The sequence below is a fragment of the Cryptotermes secundus genome, unplaced genomic scaffold (genome assembly GCF_002891405.2).
Source record: "Cryptotermes secundus unplaced genomic scaffold, Csec_1.0 scaffold1232, whole genome shotgun sequence".
Taxonomy (NCBI): Eukaryota; Metazoa; Arthropoda; class Insecta; order Blattodea; family Kalotermitidae; genus Cryptotermes; species Cryptotermes secundus.
This window is the reverse complement of record NW_019719383.1, coordinates 234948-259363: the sequence shown is the minus strand read 5'-3', so window position 1 is coordinate 259363 and position 24416 is coordinate 234948. Positions and strand designations below refer to the sequence as shown.

Here is a 24416-nt window from a genome sequence, read left to right as displayed (position 1 = left end):
TTTTAGATTGTCATTTGAAGTGGCTGATGCAATAACATTGTTACAACTCTGAATAAGGTGTGATCGTAAAGTGTTATAAGGTGTTGAGCTTTGTGACTATAATGATTCGAATAGTCTGATCAAATGAAGTGCATACAGCCATTCCTTGTTTATCAGGACTCCAGTCGAGGTTTGAGATGGGCTGTGTGGATAGAGTTGCATTCTGAAGCAAGCTGGTTGTCCCCATAACTCCCATTTCATTACCATCTGTGTCACACATAACTCGTCTTGCAGGGTAATTGCTGCACAAGAGAGAAAATTTATTAGACATTACAAGAAAAATAACATTAAGGGATATAATTGTGGGTCTAATAAATTGTGTTGTATATGGGTCTACAAAGGATTTATTGCATATAATGATGACATTAAATTACCTGTAGAAATAGGTACAAATACCAAGGTATTGCATATAATTGGATTATTTTAACAGAATATATGTATAAGCTGTGTAAGCTGTATTCTTCCACAAAGTGTTGTCAGCCGGCCGGATATCAATTGAACTTGTGACCCGAGACACTACGTCACATTTGGAGTGAGGGCCCGCACAGCGCTGGGAATAATACAGCAGCCGAGATTGAAGTTCAAGTGACTACTTTTGTAACCATATTTGGGCATAATCCGGGACTCAGTCTTTAATTGTAGTATAAAACCCCAAGGACTGACGCCCCAAGTGCTTTTAGATCATTCAACTAGCTGAGACTACTTGTATGTCAGTCTAATAGTCGGTACTGCCCGTAGCTTAGGCAGATAACCACTTCTACGTTTCCAGCAAGATCCTGTAATACATTTGTTAGTAATAAAACTTCATTTATATTACAACTGCTGAGAGGTACACCCCATTCTGCCTCCCAAGGGATCCGCTCGCCCAAGGCCAACCTTATCCCTCAACCGCGGGATACAACAACTGGTGTCAGGTGTGTGGGGTGATTAGCAGCCAGACGAGGATCACCTGGAACGTCGAAGGAGGAGGAGGAAGAGTCTACCAGCCAGGAGAACTTCCTACTCATAACAGTTGGTAAGACCCATCTGTTCAGTGGCTCATTAACTGGGCACTTGCAGTTCTTCTAAAGGAAGAACAAGGGATTGGAATCGAACAGCGTACTAGAGGTGAAGAAAGAGGAGCCTCATTAGTGTGGGAATTGTGCAAGAAGGTAGTCAGCAGTCTCTGCAGAGGGGTGGAGACGAGAAGAAGACGATTTTTAGTGTTGCTTCGATAAGCTATTCCTAAGATAGAAATTTACAAGTTACAGGAACGGCGGAGCTGAGAAGGAGCAGATAACAGATAGGCGAAGGGTGAACGACCGAGAGACTTCGAGGGGAACCAGAGGACGAGCCAGCTGTGAGAGAGGAAGAAGGACCAGCTACACCAGATAAACTTCCATTATCATCAACGGTGAGTCCCTGTTTAAGGATATATGAGTGTCAGTTCGCGAACAAATACACAGGTTGTAGAGGCAAATAGCTCCAGCAATATGGCAGAGCAGTATGTTAGTGTGAGTGAGGCACTGAAATTAGTAACTCCATTTAGTGGGAATAAGAGAGAAGTACTTACATTCATTTCTAATGTGGACACTGCGTTCGAGGTAATAAACCCGGAACATGAGGATAGACTATATAAGTTCGTGTTAACACGAATCAGCGGGGAGCCTAGGATAGCGATAGCCCACCGAAATTTGGACAAATGGGTAGAGGTTAGGGAATTCCTGAAAAATACCTACCTCGAAAAACGTACATTGGATTTTCATGCTACCCAGTTATTCAAGGCTAGGCAAGAAAAATCAGAAAGTGTTTCAGAATGGGTGCAAAAGATCCAAACATTAGGCTCGAAATTTAGAGAAGTAGCACTGATGGATTGTTCAGAAGAAGAAAGAGCAGGAATTCTCACGTTATCAGATAAATTGAGGAACATATGCTTCGTACAAGGACTATTTTCTGATAGAATACAGACTATTGTCCGTAGTCGGAATTTCGAGGATTTCGATGGAATCGCAGAAACTGCGTTGGTAGAAGAATGTGCCATTGTGTCTAGAGCAGAGCGGTACAAGACCCCCGGTTCAATCCCAGTGCAGTGCACGATCTGCAGAAGGTCGGGGCACACCAGCAGTAACTGTTTCTCCAAAATAAAGAGAGACAACAGGGTAAATCAGTTTTCGGTGAGGAGACCGGCGCAGCCACACGATGTAATTTGCTATAATTGTGGGGAGAAAGGACATATTTCTAAATTCTGCAAGAAACCCCGAAAAGCAGCGAGTAGAGACAGGCAGAAAGCAGAGGAGAAGGGAAACGAGAATGGACCGTTGGCCCGCAGCCAGCAGACGGTCCGTACAGTACAATAGGCTGTATCAGTGGAAATAAGTATGACGGTTTGGAATGGGAAGTGGATGTTAGCAAGGCGGGAAAATTGAAGTTTCTGGTAGACACAGGCGCTGATATAAGTTTGATAAAGAGCACGAAATTGATGGGAGACGCCGTGTTTGACCCGACCCGTAAAATAACCGTGAGAGCAGTGGACGGATCCGTAGTAGAGACGTATGGCGTCATAGAGGTTGGGATCCAGGAAGGGAAGTTTAGAATTCGATTCCCGTTCCATTTAGTGAATAAACAAGTAGATCTTGCCTACGATGGGATCCTAGGTCGAGATTTTTTGCAGAGTACGAAAGCCAACATATGTTATGAGAATAAAAGAGTAACCTTTGAGGCGGAGGGTCACCAGGTCACTAAAGAGATATTAGGTGTAGGTGAAACACCTGTAGCAGGGCACGCTAGATCAGTGCGATTACCCAAGAGGTCGGAAATAATAGTAGAGGTACCTGTAGAAGAAGGGGAAGCAGGCACTGAAGGGATTATCAGTAAGCTAGAGATAGCGGAGGGAATTTATGTAGCCAACTCACTAACCAAGATTGAGGGAAATAAGGCTATCACCAGTATTCTAAATACGAGAGATGAAGAAGTAGTGATGGAAATTCCCCGTATGCAATGGGAAAGGTACACTCTAGATAAGGAAAATCGAACTGGTTATGTGGGAGCCGTAACCCCAGTGGAAATGAAAACGGGACAAAACAGAGAAGAAAAGGTCCTAGCGAACTTGAGACTAGATCACCTAAATTCTGAAGAAAAGGGAGTAATCGAAAATACCTGTAGAGACTACCAGGATATATTTTACCTAAAGGGAGACCACTTAAGTTGTACGAATGCAGTCAAGCATTCCATAGACGTTATACCGGGAACTAGCCCGATAAATACTAGGCCATATAGACTGCCAGAAGCCCAGAAGGCGGAGGTGGACGCACAAGTAACCAAACTCCTGCAGGGTGGGATAATAACCGAGAGCAAATCCCCTTGGAATAGCCCTATCCTTGTTATTCCTAAAAGAGAAGACGCTAGTGGGGAAAAGAAATGGCGATTAGTGGTAGATTTCCGCAAACTGAATGAGAAGAGCATAGGTGATGCCTACCCTCTCCCCGATATCACGGAGATATTAGATCAGCTGGGCCAGTCGAAGTATTTTAGCTGCCTAGACATGGTGATGGGTTATCATCAAATAGAAGTTGAAGAGAAAGACCGAGAAAAAACTGCTTTCAGCACCAAAGAAGGTCATTGGGAGTATAAGAGGCTTCCGTTTGGGCTTAAGACGGCACCGGCGACATTCCAACGCATGATTAACACAGTGTTATGCGGACTCACAGGGTCGCGCTGCTTTGTCTTTCTAGACGACATTGTGTTATACGCCAGGTCCCTAAGTGAACACGATACAAAATTAAGAGAAGTATTTGACAGAATCCGGAAATTTAACCTCAAACTCCAACCTGATAAATGCGAATTCCTTCGCACAGAAGTGAGCTATTTAGGACATGTGATCACAGAGAGAGGGGTAATGCCTGACCCTAAGAAGGTAGAGACTGTAAATAACTACCCGAGACCGATCAATGTCAAGCAACTAAAAAGCTATTTAGGTATGGCCAGCTATTACCGAAAATTCATCCCGAATTTTAGCAGGATAGCTGCGCCCCTTCATGCTTTACTTAAAGCTAATGTACCTTTTGTTTGGGAAACAGAACAGGAATTAGCCTTTCAGAAGTTAAAGGACAAATTGGTGTCAAAGCCAATCTTGCAATATCCAGACTTCACTAAAGACTTCATATTAACAACGGATGCTAGCAATGAAGGGTTAGGAGCGATTTTATCGCAAGGAGAAATTGGGAAGGATCTACCCATATCCTTTGCCAGTAGAAATTTGAATAAAGCCGAACGCAACTATTCCACTAGTGAGAAAGAGCTTCTAGCTATTGTGTGGGGCGTGAAACATTTCAGACCCTACTTATACGGCAGGAAATTTAAAGTAGCCAGCGATCACAAGCCACTAATGTGGATTATGAATGTTAAGGACCCGGGATCGAGATTGCTGAAGTGGAGAATCCGTTTAGAAGAATACGATTATCAGATAGTATACAAGAAAGGGGCTTTGAACACGAACGCGGACGCGTTAAGTCGTATTCATGGATTATCGCTAGAGAACGAACCCCAATTAGGAACACAGATAGAGGAGGAAAAAAAGAAACAAATCTTGTATGAATATCATGATGCGCCTCTGGGCGGTCATCGCGGAATGAACAAGACCTATAAGGCGATAAAGCAAAAGCATTCTTGGCCCAATATGAAGAAGGAAATCGAAGACTATGTTAAAAGATGTAAGAGCTGTCAAATGAATAAAATATTGCGGCCACGCGGAAAAGTCCCGATGGAGATCACCACAACAGCCAGCCAACCTTTTGAAAAATGTTGTTTAGATATTGTAGGTCCCTTAACAGAGACCCAGACTGGAAATAAGTACCTACTTACTTTTCAGGATGAACTCAGCAAATTTTTAGTGGCCATTCCCATACGAAAGCAAGACGCAGAAACGGTAGCTAGGGAATTTGTGACCCACATAATTTTGAAAATGGGCACACCAAAAACCATTCTAACAGATCAAGGCTCAAACTTCTTGAGCGAAATTTTTAAGAATGTCTGCAAAATGCTTAAGATAAAGAAATTGCAAACCACCTCTTTTCACCCGGAGAGCAACGGTAGCCTTGAACGTAGTCACAGAGTATTGAAAGAATACCTGAGACATTACATAAGGGAAGACCAACTGAACTGGGATGAGTGGGTACCTTACGCGGTATACGTATATAATACGTCGATCCATGTAGCTACCGGATACACTCCGTTTGAACTGATATACGGATTTAAGTCAGCGATGCCTTCTAATTTAATGGGAGATCCAAATCCCCAGTACAATTACGATGATTTCTTAGTTGAATTAAAGAATAGACTACAAACCGCTCACCACACTGCTAGAGAAAAACTAATACAGGCCAAGCACAAGAGTAAAGAATACTATGATAGGCATACGGAGGAACCCTCGATTAAAGTAGGTGACAAGGTATTACTGTTTGATGAAACAGTGAGGAGAGGTAGATCGAGGAAACTGTGTTCACAATGGTTAGGACCCTATGAAGTGATTTGTAAAGAAGGGGTTAATGCGACCCTCAAGATGGGAAAACGGATTCAAAGGGTACACCTAAACAGGCTAAAACATTTCCATTAGTTTCAAGGGAGAAACAAGAATTATTATTCTTTCCAGATGCAGTATAGGAAGACATGGATCATAGCAGTATGGATCGTTTGGTCATGGGGAATCTGGGAAACAAATGCCTCAACTGAAGACCTTGGATACGCCGTAGATCGATATGATGAATCACCAGGGATATATTACGAACATCTAGGAGAAGTTAACTTGTTTAATACAGAATGGAAAACAGTGGTATACTTAGACATAAAGGATACAGACCAAAAATCAGATAAAATAGGAGAATACATAGAACACATAAGCAAATTATGCTTGACCACTTCAATTAGAAATTGGACAAACTGTAACCGTTTCGAAAACATAGCGAGAGATAGACTGAGTCAGATTAGAGGAAGCGAAAGGTTGTTAAAAGACTTGATAGGAAGCAATCCTAGTCACCGTAGGAGACGTCGAGGAGTTTTTAACTTTATTGGCGAAATTAGTAAGGTTCTGTTTGGCACAATGGATTCGGACGACGCTGAGTACTATAATGAACAAATCAAACGATTCGAGGAAAACTCGGAGGATGTAACAGACTTAATGAAGCAACAATTATCGATTGTCAAGGCTTCGTTGGGAACTTTTAATGAAACAATATCCGATATGGAATATAATAATAACCTTATCAAAAGAGGATTGACCGAATTAAAAACTTATATGGAGAAATTTATAGGAGAAACCGAAGCTAGACTGGACCTAATATCGATTAAGATTAATATAGAAAGTCACATTGCTCAAGTTAACAATGCCTTGAATGCTATGCAAAGAAATCTTGATTTACTAATAGAAAGTATATTGAATGCACAGAAAGGAGTGTTGCAACCACAAATTGTTTCCCCTAGCTTAATTCTTGAGAGTTTGAAGAAGAGCATTCCGTATTTTCCCGAAGGTACACTGACACCATTTTCCTTAAGCAAAGACTCGATCAGTATGATTTATAAATTATCTGATGTACATGTATACATAAATAAGGATATATTAGGGTATGTAATAACCCTACCGCTGGTGAATAAGAGTGTTTTTAAGGCATTAAAACTAATACCTCTTCCCATAGCCAAGGACAAATTCAAGTTTGTGTACATTGAGACAGAGAATTCAATATTGTATGTGGACGAAACTAGACAATATTATTTCACCACCAGCAGAGAGGAACTGGACAAATGTAAGTTAATGAAAGCAAGTTCATTTGTATGTAAACAGAGTCAACCCCTACTAAATAGTCACCTGAGAGAATCTTGTGTAGTAAAATTGTTACAGCCCAGGAGAACTATACCTCAGAGTTGTGATACCCGATTAGTGTCTATCACGCACCCGGTGTGGACACAACTGGAGAGGCGAAATGAGTGGATATACTTTATCCCATCTAGCGATAGTGTGACGATTGTGTGTCCCAACAAGGAACCAGTGGAAGTGTTGCTCACTCACACTGGGAAGCTAGAAATTCAAGCAGGGTGTAAAGGTTACACAAAAACAGCATTATTATCAACAGTAAAGGAAATTAAGGTGAACGATTCCAGAAAGGGAGGAGACCTACTATCAAAGGTAGACGCCGAATTTGAATGCTGTGAACAATTAGGCTCTCACCTCAACCTGAGCCATATAGATTTAGATATGAAATTCAAACATATAGTTAATCATGTAGAGGACTTAAAATTCGCTAGTTTTAAGATTTCTGAACTGGAAAAGTTAGCCAGAGAGCATGAATGGAAGAGCAGGTATGCTCAGTACCATAACACGTATTCAGTGTTAGCATATATTTTTGCTAGTGTATTGATGATATATGTACTGTATAAGCTAGTGAGGTGTGTATTACCTCGTTTTAAAGCAAACACTGCCCTAAGAGCGATCGCTGCCTCCACCACAGAACGTTTGGGTCTCACCACAGAGTCAAACGGAAGGGGCAACATAGTAAACATTAATATTAAAACCAGCAGCGAAAGCATTGCAAGTAACCCAGAAGATATCCCACTTCGAACTCTACCGGAGGTTACCAACCTCAGAGAAACCGGAGAAGTTCGCAGATCAACAAGAAGTAGATCTGCAAAATCACATTTCTAAATTCAGTTAAAGTGTAAATTCTGCAAAATCACATTTCTAAATTCAGTTAAAGTGTAAATTCTGCAAAATCACATCTCTAAATTCAATTAAAGTGTAAATTGAATTTTTTCCTAAGGGGGAGGTGTTGTATATGGGTCTACAAAGGATTTATTGCATATAATGATGACATTAAATTACCTGTAGAAATAGGTACAAATACCAAGGTATTGCATATAATTGGATTATTTTAACAGAATATATGTATAAGCTGTGTAAGCTGTATTCTTCCACAAAGTGTTGTCAGCCGGCCGGATATCAATTGAACTTGTGACCCGAGACACTACGTCACATTTGGAGTGAGGGCCCGCACAGCGCTGGGAATAATACAGCAGCCGAGATTGAAGTTCAAGTGACTACTTTTGTAACCATATTTGGGCATAATCCGGGACTCAGTCTTTAATTGTAGTATAAAACCCCAAAGACTGACGCCCCAAGTGCTTTTTAGATCATTCAACTAGCTGAGACTACTTGTATGTCAGTCTAATAGTCGGTACTGCCCGTAGCTTAGGCAGATAACCACTTCTACGTTTCCAGCAAGATCCTGTAATACATTTGTTAGTAATAAAACTTCATTTATATTACAACTGCTGAGAGGTACACCCCATTCTGCCTCCCAAGGGATCCGCTCGCCCAAGGCCAACCTTATCCCTCAACCGCGGGATACAACAATTGAGATTCAAGCAGATTGAGCGATTTAAAAGTTAGGTATATTGGTTTGGAGGGTAAACTTAGACATAGAATCCAAGTCAAAAATATCCATTCCACTATTCTGGAGAGTGCTGCAAGGCTGACTCCACTGTCCAGTGTTCTGAAATTTTCCATATGATTAAATTTACAGACAGGAGAATATCCTGTGTGGAAACCCATTTTGCAAGAGAGTACAAGAGTACAAGTTCATAAACTTGTGTTGCAATGGCTCTGAAATGGTTTAAGGCATTATGTATTGCAAGTATTTTCTGTGCAGATTAGTACTCAAATACACTCTCTGAAACAATGTACTTCTTTTTAATCACATTATTCCAGGGCTTTATGAACCAGAATATATTGCTTATCCTAGTTTGCACATATGTGCACACCCACAAAAAATTGTACAAAGTAGCAATTTATGTTATGTATGTTATCCAATATGGCTTGTCTTGTGGGCTTTAATTCTAATGGCAAAACCCAAAGTTTTAATTTTCATCACATGGGTCATAACGTTTTTTCTGAGAGATGGTGACAAAAACAGTTCATGGTTTACTTATTTGAATAAAAGTTTTAAACTTCTCTTTAATAAATATAACCATTTCCTTGATATCTACATGTAATGCACTCATTTTGTGAGCCTGGCTCCTCAATATGATTGGTCTAGCATTCTCCTGATTACTGTAAACAGCTTTAGTTCTTCTGTTCTCTGACAATATAACAACATATGAATGTGATAGAAAGTTTCTGCACTTCATTCCACAATTAGATTTAGTATGGAAGGTTACGGGTGTTATCACTTTTCTATACAGTGTCCCTAGACCACTTCTGTCGTCTAGTGGTCAGAGTTCCTGACTACAGATCCAGAGGTCCCAGGTTCGATTCCTGGCGCTACGGGATTTTCCGAGAAGTAGTGGGTCTGGCGATGTGGAAAGCAAATGGAAAAACTACCACATTATCACATTTCCTGGATAGTCTCTTTCCAAAAACAGAAGATCGCATTAAGTGGAGAAACTGTTTTGGAAGAGGCTGTGGACCTGTTGTCTGACAGATTACTGATGAATGAATGAAGTGGGTCTGGAACGGGGTCCACTCAGCTTCATGAGGATAATTGAGGAGCTATTCCGAGGAAATAGAGGTTCCGGTCTAGAAAACCCGAGATTAACAGCCGTGGGGGGATCCACTGCGCTGACCACATGACACCCTCTATCCGCAAAAGTTGGCATTAACTTCGCCGACAAGCGGCGGTCACTCAATCAGTATAGTTTGCTTGTGGACTAGAGGCCATGGAGTTTTTTTTATGTAATCTGACTGCTTCTCAGCATACTTTGTGTAGCAGTCCACGAGCTTCCTGATGCCATCAGAAAAACTGTTGGGCTGAGTGTGAAGAGTCACACAGTGCTTCCTTCACCTCACTATCATCTGCAAATTGACTACCTCTGATAGCCCCCTTTAGAAGTCCAAACAGATGGAACTCGAAAGGTGCATGATCCAGACTATAGAACTTAAGTCTAAGCTCCCAAAAGGTTTCCCTGGTGTGGACAGCAGTATGAGGTCTAGCATGTTCATGCAAGATGAGAACGACTTCTGATAATGTTCCTTGTCATTCTGTGCAAATGGCTGACTTCAGTTCATTTTGTAGCAAGTCAGAATACATTTCATTCATTAGATTTGTTGTACATTCCTGGTAATGTTGAAGAATCGGACCTTGAGAACACCATCAGAATCACCCTTCCTGCTGATGGATGAATCTTGAATGTATTTGTGGCAAGAGATGATCGGTGTGCTTCCGCTGCATACTCTGATGTTTGCTTTGTGGTTTGTGATGGTATATCCAAGTCTCATTGCCACTGTTGCCTTCACTGAGGTACCACTCCAGCAGATAAGACTTGATCCCCACACAACAGCACCTGTCCTCTTCTGTCAGTTCCCTCAGGATCTACACAGATTCTGTGGAATCCAAAAATGTCATGCACTTTTGAATGAGCCAAACCTTCCCTGATGTCTGCTGTTGATGCACTGGCTTGTATTATTATTGCTCTGTCCTTGAAAATCACTACCCTGGCTCGTTCTGTTTTTCATCACTTGTTGCCACGGACAGGTGTCCTGAGCATTCAGAATCAGTTACACTTGCCCTGCCTTTCTTAAACATACACACTATGTGAAGGTAATGCACTGTTCCCATTTTTAAAAAATAAGCTTGTGTGAAGGTGTTAAATAAAACCTTCTGCCCACAAGAAACAAACCATGGCCCATTGTTCTTCTGTGGTGCAAACTGAAAATGGTGAAGCCATGTTTTTGCTTCACTGCAGTTTAGCCACTGAATCCAAGGTCATGTTGGGCAGTGTACTGACATTTTGTTTCACAGGGTTCAGTACTGCCAGGTGTCATAAGGCCATCTTATACTTTCTGCAGACAGGAGCAAAAGTGAGGATGCTTTTTGGATCACCTTTTTATGTGCTGTTAGAGTTTGCTAGAGCTGACTTTTTAAAGCATAAACATGGAAAAGCGCTTGAAAGCAAAAGATAAGTTGTTTTGAATATACCAATATTTCACTTACAGCAAAAATTCTAAAAATAATATAAATCTGGCTACAAATGAAAATGCTGAAGCTACAAGCATTTCAAGAGCCCCAGTTATATGGAAGATATAATGTCACTGCAATTATATAAGTTATATTTTCTAAATTTTTCACATAACAGTGTCACAATCTCATACTGACAGTAAGATAAAGCCTCTTTCAAAATGAGGGCGGGCTTTGGAAACACAATTAAATTTGTCTGTCCTGTAGTTTGGCAACAGGAGTTGTAATTGTGAAAGGGAACCTGCAATTGATTTCAAGTTGGTGTGTGATACAGTAGGTGAAGGCATGAAATTAAAAGTTCCATTCTTTAGTTTACAATAACTTATATTGATCTGACACCTCTATTGTAATGCCTATTTAGCTTCACCAGAGTTCTCATTAACTGGCTGGCAGTTACTGAGCTACCCATCCACCTGGATATGTAACTACTTTCACCACCACACTCAAACCCAAAAACTGATTAAAGGTAAAAAAGTTGGGAGGACCAGGAATGAAAAGCAGTGTAAGTCATGTGGATTGTCACTTTTCTTAATGTTATGTAAACACACGGTATGGTTCCCATTACCTGAAAGTTGTATGACAAAAACCTTGACTTTCACACTGTAAGCATGTTGTAATTTTTAACATACAAAAAAAAAAGTTCAAACCAAATGTGTAGGTATGTTTATGATCTATCTACATGACTCTCTAAAGGCCTGCGACAGTAGCTGATTCACTATATGAATATTATATTGGACATTGTTCACTGTCCATGTATGATATACACACAACATTTTGGGAGTTTCCTGTCTTCAGCAATTTGTTGTGATTTCTTATTACTTTGATATTTTAATGTGGATGAACACAGCATTGCTAGGTAACTGATTATGGATCCCAAAAGAGATTAGCCGTCACCTGAAGGGGGACAACACGCTGTGCGAAAGTGGCACGGCAGAAGGAAGACTTTGACGGGAGAAACTGCATGAGGGCCATGGTTGAGCGAGCAACCCAGAAAGTGGGGCTGCTCAAGAATTTACGGACGCACCATGAAGGAAAAAGAGGAACAAAAGGATCTAGGCGGCAAGCGGCCGCTGTACCCGAGAAAGAAGAGGGCAACCACGATCAGTATCAGAGGGTGGAGCTCAAGACAGCTATCACCTCTGGGAAGAAGATGATAGGCCTGCAACACCTTCAAGAAGACCCTACAGATGGAAGTCATGAAGCAAGCAAACGGGATGTCCGGCGGGTTTCAGAAAATGATGAAATGGACAACATGGAAGGATCAACCCCCTCCAAAATGGAAAAGTTGCATACAGAGCAGGAGCCAGAAATGTGGAGGCACTGACCACTTGGGATGCTTTAAACCCACCGTTCAAAACGAAAAGCTTGGATGATGATGAGGCACCTTGATAGACTGGAATTTTATTAGGGAGCCGCTTGGAATGAGCGCCTGTAAGGAGGGAGAGGTAGTAACAGTGGTAGAAGTCACTGAAAGAAAAACAAACTGAGCTACAGTAAGGACAGTAAGACCAACTGCATACATTACAGGAGGAAAGGATGATAGACCATCTGATTGTTCAGGACAAACAGCCTTATGGAGGCACACAGCATTACTAGGTAATTGACTGGTAAACACATACCACAGCAATGAATGTGAATAGGGCGTCCATTGCTAGGCAATGTATGGGTGGATAGGCCTGACAGCAATATATGATATCCATTGCTGAGCAGCAATGTGTTTTTGTGGATGGTCCGTGCCAAGCCTATATAGGGAGTAGGGAAGACTGTTCAAGGGGATTCGACAGGAAGATGTTCAAAGCAGCTCAGCAGTTAAGTTGATAGGAGTTCAAGGCAACTGAGAGACTAGTGACTCCTACATGGTTCAAGAGAAGATTATAAGAGTAGCGAAGATAATGGACTGACAGACAGTCCAACAGTAGAGTCCTGGAGCCTACAGATGAAGATTAGAATTGAAGTGTGAAGACTTTGCTGTATGTGTTAATGTTCCAGTAATAATTTGGAGAGTTGTGTTGAACAGAAGTTGGCTAGCCTCCATTAGCATTAGTTCATACCAAGATTTGCAAAAACCCATCAACTGGTTAAAAGTGTCTAGGAGGGAACATACATATGAACATAACGAAACTCTAATCTTGACACTTGTGAGGTATGCAGAAAACCCGGAGCACGAAATGCATGGTAGACAGCATGGATGAGCAACTGTGCCTAAGCAAAAGCAATGACTACTTATAGCCTATTGTAGCTGTGCAAGACACTAGTATGGTAGTGGCCAATGTGCTCCAGAATGAAGCTATAGTTTTATACAGTGTAGCGTACAGGTCTGCTTCCTCACCGTGCAGGTGTCATGATTTGAGTCTTTCCCTCCTAAATCAGAATACTTACTATTTCCAGAGACACAATGTTCCAGCACCACCACATGTAGCAAATATCTCCCGATTTTGTGGTAAATGTCGAACTACCCATATGGTCGATTTATGTGCCTGTAAAGTGACAAATTCAACTACTTATTGACACAACTTATTTACAGTATTGTGAGTGTAACAGCTTCATCCAAATGAAATGCTTTATTGTCGAAAATACAGAGTACATGATTGGATCTTGTTGTGTAACATGAAGTGTGCTGTTGCCGTGTTGTACCATGAAACTGTAGATATAAGTAACAAGGTGGAATTTCTGTCAGAAGTGCCAAGGAAGAACTAAGAAATCTCTTACTCCTGAACCAAGATTTTCTACAAGTTCACCATTTAACACAGTAAGAGCTGTAATTAGGTAAGGTCATGGCGACATGCAATATGACGACATACTCCAACCAAACTTGCAAAACCAATCAACCATCTCTTTTGCAGCTAGCCAAATGACCCACATGATAAGCAACAGCATCCTCAGCACAGCTGAGTTGTGAGCTTGACATCCCCTCCAACAGTGTCTACAGAACCATGATGCCAAACTTCTGCTAGACCACATTAATGGAGATGCCATAGAATAACATGGGTGAGAAGGGACAGAGTATGCATAGCCAAGAGCACACACTATAGAACAGTGGAGAGAAAATACAGGGTTACTACAAATGATCCATTCCATTTCAAAACACTATATTGGTCGCCCCGTGCTTTTCCGTTTACACAGAAAACCAGTCTCCTTAAACTGCCGACACCACCACAGAATGCTCTGTTTACATGGTTGTTCTTTTCTGTGCTCTGCTCTGAATGCACGCTGCACTGCAATAAGACGAACATCATGCATATTCCAACACACAGAAATTCTTTTCCAGCTTCATCGCCATTTTGTGAGGCACTGCACTCATGCTGCCACCTGGTGTATCACAATGCAAACTTGGTGAGTTTGTGGTTCTTTTCATGTATCATATTTGTATGTGTAATACTTTGGAAAATATAGTGTTTTGAAATGGAATGAATCATTTGTAGTAACCCTGTATACAGGGTGATTCACGAAGTTTTACCCCGGCTTACAGTACATATTCCTGGGGTTATTTCCTGCAAAATTTCCTTATAAACTTGTGATCGATTTTCAATTGTTACAGAATAAAGACAGATTTTCGAAACGCATCATTGTGAATGCAGGGCTATGCTTCCCTCCTTGGGCGACCTTACGTTCCAGTCAGCTGTGTCAGCAGATAAAGGCAGACTGGCTGGAATGTTGCGCAATCCTAGGCAGAGCGATCCAGTAGTTAACAGGACGTTGTGTTGGTGACTTTGTGAAGTTAAGATGCCGTACAGATTTTCCACTGAGGAATTTGCCGATATGGTGTTTGTTTTGGGTGTATGTGATGGAAATGTGAGAGCCGCTGCTACTGAATATCACTGGCGTTATCCTAATCGCAGGATTCCGAATCCTAAATCCATTAGCAGTACATTCAACACATTAAAACAAATTGGTTCTCTCCCCAGCGTTCGTATACAATATGAACGAAATCCTCAACATGAACTGTGCGAAGAAGAAAACATTCTCGAGGCTGTAGAGCGCAGTCCGCATGCCAGTACAAGAAATCTAGCTCGGTGGTTCAGTGTTTCTCAGTCCATGGCGTGGAGGACTCTTCATGAGAACGGGCTGCATCCTTATCATTTACAGCAAGTACAATGCCTACAATCAGGAGACCGTGCTCTTCTTTTGCAGTTCTGCAACTGGTTAAATGGAAATCGGCAGTTGTACCTCTTGATAATGTTCTGCGATGTGGCACAGTTTACACGGGACAGAGTCAACAACAGTCACGACTTACATGTTTGGGCAGACAATTATCCCCGTGCCACGATAGAATCGAATTATCAACACCGATTCAGTGTCAAGTGTGGTGTTCTGTATGATCAGTTAATCGGGTCGTTCATTTTTCCTGGCCGCTTAACTGGTGAGATTTACCTCCACTTCTTAGAAGAATTACCACAGTTACTTGAAGATGTTCCTCTGGCAACAAGACGCTGGATGTACTTTCAGCATGATGGGGCACCTCCTCACTTCTCCCGCGCAGTAGCAGCTCACTTGGATCGGCATTTACCACAGAGGTGGATTGGTCGCGGAGGCCATAACCCCTGGCCTCCCAGGTCGCCAGATCTAACGCCATTAGATTATTGCATTTGGGGTTGGATGAAGGACATTGTGTACCAGGTAAAGGTATAAACACGTGAAGCGTTGCTTGAACATATTCTGGACGCGGTGATGACAATAAGGAACAAACGTGTGGAATTGCAAACTGCTACGAGCGCGGTTCATATGCATGCGACACGTTGTGTTGACGTGCAGGGAGACAGTTTTGAAAATCTTATGTAAATCCAGTCGTCTTCTAAAGCACTATACAGTTTAAAGGAAACAGATTGATAGAAGGGTGTGATATGCAACCACTGGTATGTTTACAGAATGGGATGCTGAAAATAATGTAATTTTGTACCATAAAATCGATGAAAAATGTTGCACAATGCAAAATTAAGGAAGTGAAAACAAAAATTGGTTTCAGAATGCTTCTTTCCTAAAACATTAACGATTTAAAGTGTTTGTATTGTATTTATAATTTGTTTTGACTGAAATTCAGAGAAAAAAAGATTTTTCACCAGTTTTCAAATTACGGTATCTCTTTAATTATGAGTTGGATACCATTAGTATATTAAAATTTTTTGTTCCAAATTACCTCAGGAATGCCCTCCCTATGTGGGGGTAAAACTTCGTGAATCACCTTGTATAATGTTACAATGTATTGTTTATTGACTTACCTTTTCTGTTAAATATGCAAATCCTTTCTTTGGATGTTGTGTTCGTACATCAAAGACATAAAACTTTGATTCTAATGTTGTGGCTACCATCTTGTTCATGGATATATCTCTCCTGTCAAATTCTATTCCACACACCTAAAGAATTATAAGCAGATATTAAGAAGCATTATATATTTATTCAAGATAAAATAATAAATCTGAAACAGCAGAGAATGTAATACAAGTGAAACTATTATTGCCTTGGGAAGGGAGAGACATTGTATGGTTACATGTACAAGTAAACTAGGGGTTGGCAAACTTTTGTTAATAGCTGGCTGCTTTCCATCTTCATAACCCAGGAAGCATGACTAGCAGATAATAAAGAAATCAAAAATAGATGATAAGTGCACAGGTACTGCTACATTTTGATATAATTACAGTTCTACAGTTATTTTAACCTCATCAGGAATAGAACCCATGACCTTCCGGCTTGTACCATGTGACCTCCAGCTAATGCTGAGGTCAAGAAAATGATCTATACATCCACTTCTCCATATGCCTTCATGGCGAAGTGCTAAATGAGTCCAGCACAGAAACAACTTTACCTTACAGTTATTTGTGTGTTGAGTGTTGGTAGCCATAACATTTTTAGGGACAAAAGACAAAATTTAAAATAAAATAACATTTTCTGGTTTATAAAAATTTACAGATGGGCTACCAGCTGCCAACCCCCCATTATACAGTAAAATAATTACTATGTGTTGCTAAAATTATTTACAAATTAAATCAACTCTAATAAGTATGTAGACTTACTCCATTTTTCACATTTGTTTCCCACCTAAGGGACATTGTTTTCAAATCAAACATCTTTATATCACCATTATCATAGCCAGAACAGACAATTCTTTCTTCAGAGTTATAAGAATTACCTAAAACAAAAGAGGAAAGCCTTTGGAATTTATGTTGACCAGTGCAGTAGTCCTGTTCTAGACACTAATGTGATAAAGGTTTCAAACTCCAAATTTTCTTTCACATTTTCCCAGTGCAGACATCACTGCCCCAGAAAGGAAATGAAATATCATCATCTCTGGCACTCTCACTGCATTACCACTAAGGCCACAGAAATGAGTTTCATGGATGGTGGGACGATGATACTCAAAGATACCAATTGTGCTTGCTTTTGTATTCCACTCCAGCCCCTGCGGCCCAAGTCAATCAGCCCAAAGCAGTTATTGCTAATGAAGGTTATGATATGGGTATTATCAGCATTCATATAAAGAGAATCACAGATGCTGGGGGAATACAGGAATGTACAGCTCAACAGTATTGTGGAAGTGGTCAAGCCATGGGACTTTATACCATGGTCTCTGTATAATCTTCAGTCTTTATTCCTGTTAGTTCATTAGCTGTCCCATATGCAACTTGCTTTTAAAAACCTTTAAAATTATTAAATGTTAAAAACTCTTTCTCTGGTGTATGCACACTACATGCTTCAATGAACACTGGTCATCTTCAGGTGTCTCTAAAACTGCTGATGAAACTGCTGTGCTTCTGTTTGTAAGTTCAATTTTTGGAATATTCCCTTGTCAATGCACCAGTGGTGATTGGTAGTTCCTCTTATTCTGTCATGTGTAGCTGTTATGAATGATTTATAGTAAACAAGTAAACTTAAGTTCAAACAAATAGTTTATCACCAAATGGGCTGGTGTAGTGGTAACACACTAGAGTTGTATTTCAGGAGTGCTCAGTTTGAATCTCAACAAGGACTGAGGATTTGTGATTTTCCTCAGTCCCTCCAAGCAAATGCTAGGATAGCACCTCCATAAGGCCACAGCCACTACCGCCTAAATCCTTTTTAATTCCTCATTCATCTACCATTTGACATTACATAGGCTAGCTAGTGTTAGCAGCACTAAATAACCCACATAAAAAGTATATTCTTACCTAACCTTCCATAAAATCATCATTTTTAATAATACATTTTAAATATTCTTTCTTCTGTTTGATGAAAACAAGTCTAGTAAGCCATACATTACTAGAGAAAAATCTTGGAAAAGTACAAAATATAAAATATATTTTAGGCTAACACTACTGCACAGCAAAAACATGGATGATAACCTGAAGGTTAATAATTTACTAACTCCATGGAGCACAGTCCTTGAGAAGCCAACAGTCAATCAGATACTCAAAGAATTTGCCAACAGGGTCACAGATATATATATATAATTTTTTCTTATTGCTAGTCGGGTGGGATTAAGTCCCTTGTATTGCGGCCACTTCTGGCCTATTGTACCAGCCCAAGATGATAGGTGAGGGTGGCTGTGGAGCAACTGGTGGAATCAAGATTGGCAGGGGAAACTGAAGTACTTGGAANCAATCCAGTCATATTTTGTTAATACACCAATGTCTGGAAATGCTTCCTTTTGGCAGTAATGGCCACAAAATTTTCCAAGAGGATGCATAAGTTTTAGGGGATTTTATCGTTGTTTTACATTATAAAAGTTGCTCAAAATGGTGGCTGCCAATTTCATTGCATGTTCTGCACCACCTTGCCATGTTATGCTGAACTCTTTGAAAGATTCCTGACATTTCCCAGGTGGTTCCTGCTGCTACTTCAATTCTTGCCACAAGATCAGGTTGTGTCTCCACTGGAGACTCATACACCAGGCTTTGCATGTAGCCCCAGAGAAAGAAATCCAGTGGAGTCAAGTCAGAGGAGCGAGGGAGCCGGGTTATTGGGCCTCCACGTCCCATCTGTCTGTTGCCAAAAGTTTCATCCAAATACTCACGGACAACATTACTGCAGTGTGCCGGGGCACCAAAATGCTCGAACCACATTTCACAATGTACTTCCAAAGGCACTACTTCCAGCAGCTCGGGTAAGGTCTCTTAGAGAAATGTTAAGTCAGTGTCACCAGTAAGCCGCAGAGATAAGAGGTCCTCCTTCACATTCCAGAGGCCCTTGCACTTAAAGCGTTTCCAGACATGAGTGTATTAACAAAATATGATCAGACTGAACCCATCTATCTACCACAGAGCATTGTAACATGTATTTATTTATACCCTGCATATATATATATATACACGAGGGGGTACCCAAAAGAAACCGAACTTATTTTTNGCAACATCAGCAAAACGCTGAAAAAAAGTTTTGATCATTTCGGGACTCTTCTTTCAAAGCACAACATGCTTCCACGCGACCTTGTTTTTGTTCAGCAGTCAGCAGTCGTGGCACGAATTTCGCAGCCACCCTTTTCATTCCCAAATCTTCTGTCAAAATTCGCTGAACTGAGCTCCAAGTCACTCCCGACAGCTCCACAATTTCTTCAATGGTCCGTCGTCAATCTTCCTTGATGATTTCACGAATTTTTTCAGCATTTTCATGTGTTTGGGCCATGGAAGGACGACCAGAACGAGGTTTGTCATCAATTGACATTTCACCATTTTTGAAACGGGAAAACCACTCAAACACTTGAGTTTTCCCCATAGCATCATCCTTGTACGCCGTTTTTAACATTTCAAGAGTTTCTGTTCCACTTTTCCTGAGCAGAAAGCAGAATTTCACCGCCGCACGCTGTTCACAAAAATCAGCCATTGCAAAAACGACGCTCACACAAAACAGTTGTCACTATAAACTCTGCCAAAACTAGTCATTACCTTCTGAAGCAACGGTAGTCGGCTTATCGACTCAGGAATGTTAGCTCTATGTGCTCATAGCGGCAAAACGCAGTACTACAAAAACTCTGCCCACAAAAAAATTAGTTCTGCTTCTTTTGGGTACCCCATCATGTATATATATATATATATTACTTTCCTGAGGAATACTTAAGGGAAAACCAGAAGAGAGAAAATATTTGGTGTTTGGAACAAAGTCAAAACCCTTTGTTAATGAATTAAGAGAGATTACGAGTAAATCAATTTAGACTTGCAAAGAGTCATATATGTGGAGTTTCTAAGAAGACAGTGACACCAGAGATGGCAGGTAGAAGACCTAGAGGTCAAAGGTTGTATCAGCTGAATGAAGAGAATGCAAGAATTATGCATGGCAAATAAAAATGCTGAAGATACTTAATCAACCCAACTGGTTTCTATAAAATTTTTGCAGAAGAGAGGAGATCCCTCACACACACACTGTGGGAAGTAAAGCTCCTTTAATTGCTGTCACATATAATGTAAGGACATGAGTAAGTACATACTTTATCTGTTTGACATATCAGTTTGAATTTGAATTTAGTAGATGTGTGTACAGGTGCAATTCTCATGTAATTTCAAACAAAACTCAAAGAACACATTCTGGATGCCTTCAGATTACAGAAGTCATACTTGACTACAATTATTACATCTGAATTTTGAAATATTAACTCTAAGATATATTTGACATAACTTTGACTTCATTAAAATATTACCAAATGCAACTGCCCAGCAGTCTCTCCTAGCATCTCCCTCAGCTGGTTCCATGGTAGCTACAGGTTTGCCCTTTTGACGAGGGTCCCACACTTTCACACTGCCTAAATGTAAAGGTACAATACATAAATAAAATACTCAAATAACCTGTGTCAGTATCTACTGTGTCTGTAATTAACTTCACGGTGCAAAGTCCTTAAGAACCTACCAGTAAGAGTCATGAAATTCCATATCTTTTATGGTACATAAGATTTATTACTATGTTCCCAAGAGCCCATCACTGGTCCCTATCCTCAGTCAGTTGAATCTAGTCTACTCCACCCTATTTCTGTTAGATATATTGTAATATTATCTCCTTACATGTATTTATCTCCAGTCTAGAAAACCGAGATTAACAACAGTGGATATCCGTTGCGCTGACCACGACACCCTCTATCAGCAAAAGTTGGCACTCAGTTTGCCATCAAGTGGTAGTCACTCGGTCGGTATAGTTCACTTGTGGACTACAGGCCACAGAGTTGGTTTCTTTTTTGTTACGTATTTGCCGTTGTTCCAATGCATTCTACATATACTCATAGTATCCTCCTTGATATGGTCACCTCAATAATAAACAGTTAACAGTATATATTATGGAGTTTACCACAGAGCAGTATTCTCCAGCTTCCTGTTCTATTTCTCTTAGGTTCTGTCAGTTATTCTCAACAACTTCATCACAACACCCATAACTTCTTACATTTGCAATTATGCCACTACAAGTCTTCTAGAAAGTAAAGTAAGTAAAGCTTTCCCTGTAACAGGCCGTGAAGGCCCATAGGGTTGTGAGATGTTGAGGGTCCCACATTATCTAGACAATCGGCTCATAGATGGCAGTTAGGTTGTCAGCCTTACGCACCAGCCGCGCTTTACTCGCCTGGAAAACTATTTAATTAATACCTGGTACTCATTTCTGTTAGAGACTGAGTCGACCCCAGGGTCATAGTGCAGCTGGAAGGATTAGGTCAATTGAAAAAATCCAATGAACTCATCAGGACTTGAACACACGACCTTCCGGCTTGTAGCATAGCCCCTCAACCAACTATACTACCGCGAATTCCAAAAGCCTTCTAGAGCAAATATAATTCTTTATACTTACTGCGCCAAAATCTGTGTGAATTACACCAACAAATTTTGAAAATGAAATAGTCTGAAGTTTGTTGCAATGTTCAGAATTTCAAGAATACAAGAAAGGCCTTCCAGCATTTCCATACTGTCTACCTATTCTAGAAGCTTCTCCAAAAGCTAATGTTTATGAATAGACACCTACAGATTCCACCACATGATTACTTGACAAACATTGAGATAATAATGTCCCTTCATAAAATTTTAACCAATGCACAGTTTTCATGGAAAACGTGATTAAAGCTGAATTTGGTGTGCCAACACGATGTTGATATACATGTACATGCCCACAGATTCTATCATGCAGTTCCTTGATAAAATTTTGACAGATATATAACTTCAATGGAAATTATGTTTAAATTTTAATGTGATGTGGAAAAACAGTATGTGTTCCACATAATAGGGTTATCCATGAAAATTATACTGTGGCACATTTGCTCAAAATAGAACTGTAAAGCTAACAAAGACAGCTGTTACTAGAAAATAGCTTTTCCACAAAAATTATACTGTGGCATATTTGCTCAAAACAGAACTGTAAAGCCAACAGAGATAGCTGTTGCTAGGGAATGGCTCCGCAAACATGCCTATTGCTAGGCAGTGGCTCAGTATCTGTCTCGTGATGGGCTGCAACAGACGTGCATGCAATTATACAAGAGCAGTTGGAAACAGTGCTTCATTATGAGAGAGAGAGAGAGAGAAGGGGTGGGGGGAGTCTGCAGGCAGTGAGTTGAGACTTGCAGTTGTGAGAAGTGAGAAGATGGTAGTTAAGGCTGGTGACATTTTGTGAACCAAGCGGAAAGGGAATGTCCACCCTTGGAAGCCGCTATAAAGCAGTGCAGTGAAGACCATGACTGAGAACACTAGTATGTGTGTGACAGTGTTTTGTAAAGCATAGTCATAAGCTGTTTCAGAGTTCCATAAAACCGATTACCAATCCAAACCCTGTCTATAGTCACTCTATCATGTGACAATATATTGATCAAAATTTGATCTAGAGGCACTTTCATCTTAATATTCGTCAAGGATTCACATGATGAAATCTGTAGGCATGAATTTCCAGACACCTGCATATTACATCTCCCTTAACTTGTCATTGAAATTTCAACAGATTTTGCACAAGCGAACGTTAATGAGCAGAAACAAATAAACCAACTATGCATCAAGTGTAAACCGTGTCTTGTGTCTTGTCAAAAGACACTGTTTACACAGAATATAAGAAAAAGGACCCCCACAGTGGAAGAACCACACGCAAGTTTTAATTATGACACATAAGATGAATAATCTTAACAAGTTTTAGTGTGTGTAAATTTATTATAGTTGACAAATATGCACTTTTTAAATACTTTTAAATAATTTTATAAAGGCAAGCAATGAAATAGATTAGCGTAATTAGGGCACCTGATGATGGCACTATGTTGCCGAAACATGTCGTGAAGTAACAGGTGAAACTGAGTGCACTACAAGACGACAACTGTATACATATCATGGATGAAAATCAGTGCAACAGGACGCTAAAATACAATATTAGAAATTTGAATTACTGAAATTGATATTCCTTAAGAAAAAAAGCAAGAATCAAGGAGAAACATTCCAGTCTCAGCACAAATATCGTCATACAAACTTAATCCTTAATGTCCGCCATTGATTTCACAATGGTCATGCAAAGAACACCAAATTTTAGCAGCACTACCACTGTACTGGGTAGTGACATTTAACACACTGGCCTGATGCACTGAATATGTCAGACAGTGCTGCTATGGAGAAAGCATGAGCATTTGATTTCGTACAATAATAAATCTCACCATCTCTGCTTCCAGTTACAATTTCTGGTGCTCCACATCCAATATTTTGACCTCCAATGCCATCTATACTATTGATTATCTCTTTGTGGGCAGCTGCTGAATATATAGGAGCTGTTGTATCTTCCAGATTCCTATATGAAATATTTATAATCATACAAGTACTAACAGGAACCAACTAATAGAACAAATATATAAAAATATACCAAGATTAAATCAGTTACTAGCATCATATTTTTGGAAAATGGCAATATTAAGAAACTGAGCTTATACCCGAGAATATTCAGAGGCAAAGTGACTGAAATGCACTCATACAACAAAAGCATAGGATAATATTTCATGAGATGTAACTTAATATACTTTCTGTGGTATAATGAAATTTGTTGTCACATCCTTCTTATAATTTGAATACATTTTATCATAATGAAATCCAAGACCATAATGCAGTAATTCAGCTATACGATTCTTGCCATTCTGTCTCCAAACTATACATTATTCACATTTATCTCATTATTTTTCAAACAGTTCAAACCATATACGAGGGGGTACCCAAAAGAAACCGAACTTATTTTTTTTTAAACTTATTTATTCAAATTTTAAGCACAAACCTTCAATCCCCTTCAAAGTACTCCCCACTTACACTAATACACTTGTCTAGTCTTTTATTCCATTTTTCAAAACATTGTCTAAATTCATCTTTTGAGATGCTTGACAGCGCCTCCGTCATTTTTTCCTTCACCTCAGCAACATCAGCAAAACGCTTTCCTTTCATGTCTCTTTTCATTCGAGGAAACAAAAAAAAGTTTTGATCATTTCGGGACTCTTCTTTCAAAGCATAGCATGCT

At 40.1% G+C, this 24416-nt stretch overlaps 2 protein-coding genes and 1 long non-coding RNA gene across 5 annotated transcripts in view; 2 read left to right on the top strand and 1 right to left on the bottom strand.

The window, feature by feature from the left end:
* Positions 1–58: 58 nt before the first annotated feature.
* Positions 59–24416, bottom strand: part of LOC111866488 (WD repeat-containing protein 92) — a 35569-nt gene continuing 11211 nt past the window's right edge. The window contains exons 3-8 of the mRNA XM_023855484.2: positions 23575–23705; positions 20617–20718; positions 17024–17139; positions 16232–16366; positions 13395–13492; positions 59–281 (exon numbers count right to left, since the gene is read on the bottom strand). Coding sequence (XP_023711252.1) covers positions 74–281; positions 13395–13492; positions 16232–16366; positions 17024–17139; positions 20617–20718; positions 23575–23705 — 790 coding nt within the window. The 3' untranslated portion in view covers positions 59–73. The remainder of the gene's footprint in view (positions 282–13394; positions 13493–16231; positions 16367–17023; positions 17140–20616; positions 20719–23574; positions 23706–24416) is intronic.
* LOC117282483 lies at positions 275–8327 on the top strand. Its single transcript, XR_004513234.1, has 2 exons — positions 275–357; positions 7830–8327. It is a non-coding gene; the product is annotated as an uncharacterized LOC117282483 (long non-coding RNA).
* LOC111866477 lies at positions 365–8327 on the top strand. 3 transcript variants are annotated; one of them, XM_033752338.1, is made up of 3 exons: positions 365–1432; positions 5666–7700; positions 7741–8327. In XM_033752338.1, the coding sequence occupies exons 2-3, from the start codon at positions 5666–5668 to the stop codon at positions 7746–7748; spliced, it is 2043 nt and encodes a 680-aa protein (XP_033608229.1). In that variant the 5' UTR covers positions 365–1432; the 3' UTR covers positions 7749–8327. The 3 variants fall into 3 exon arrangements, with proteins under 3 accessions (XP_033608229.1, XP_033608227.1, XP_023711221.1); XM_033752336.1 differs by having other exon boundaries at positions 5666–7740; positions 7781–8327; XM_023855453.2 differs by having other exon boundaries at positions 5666–8327.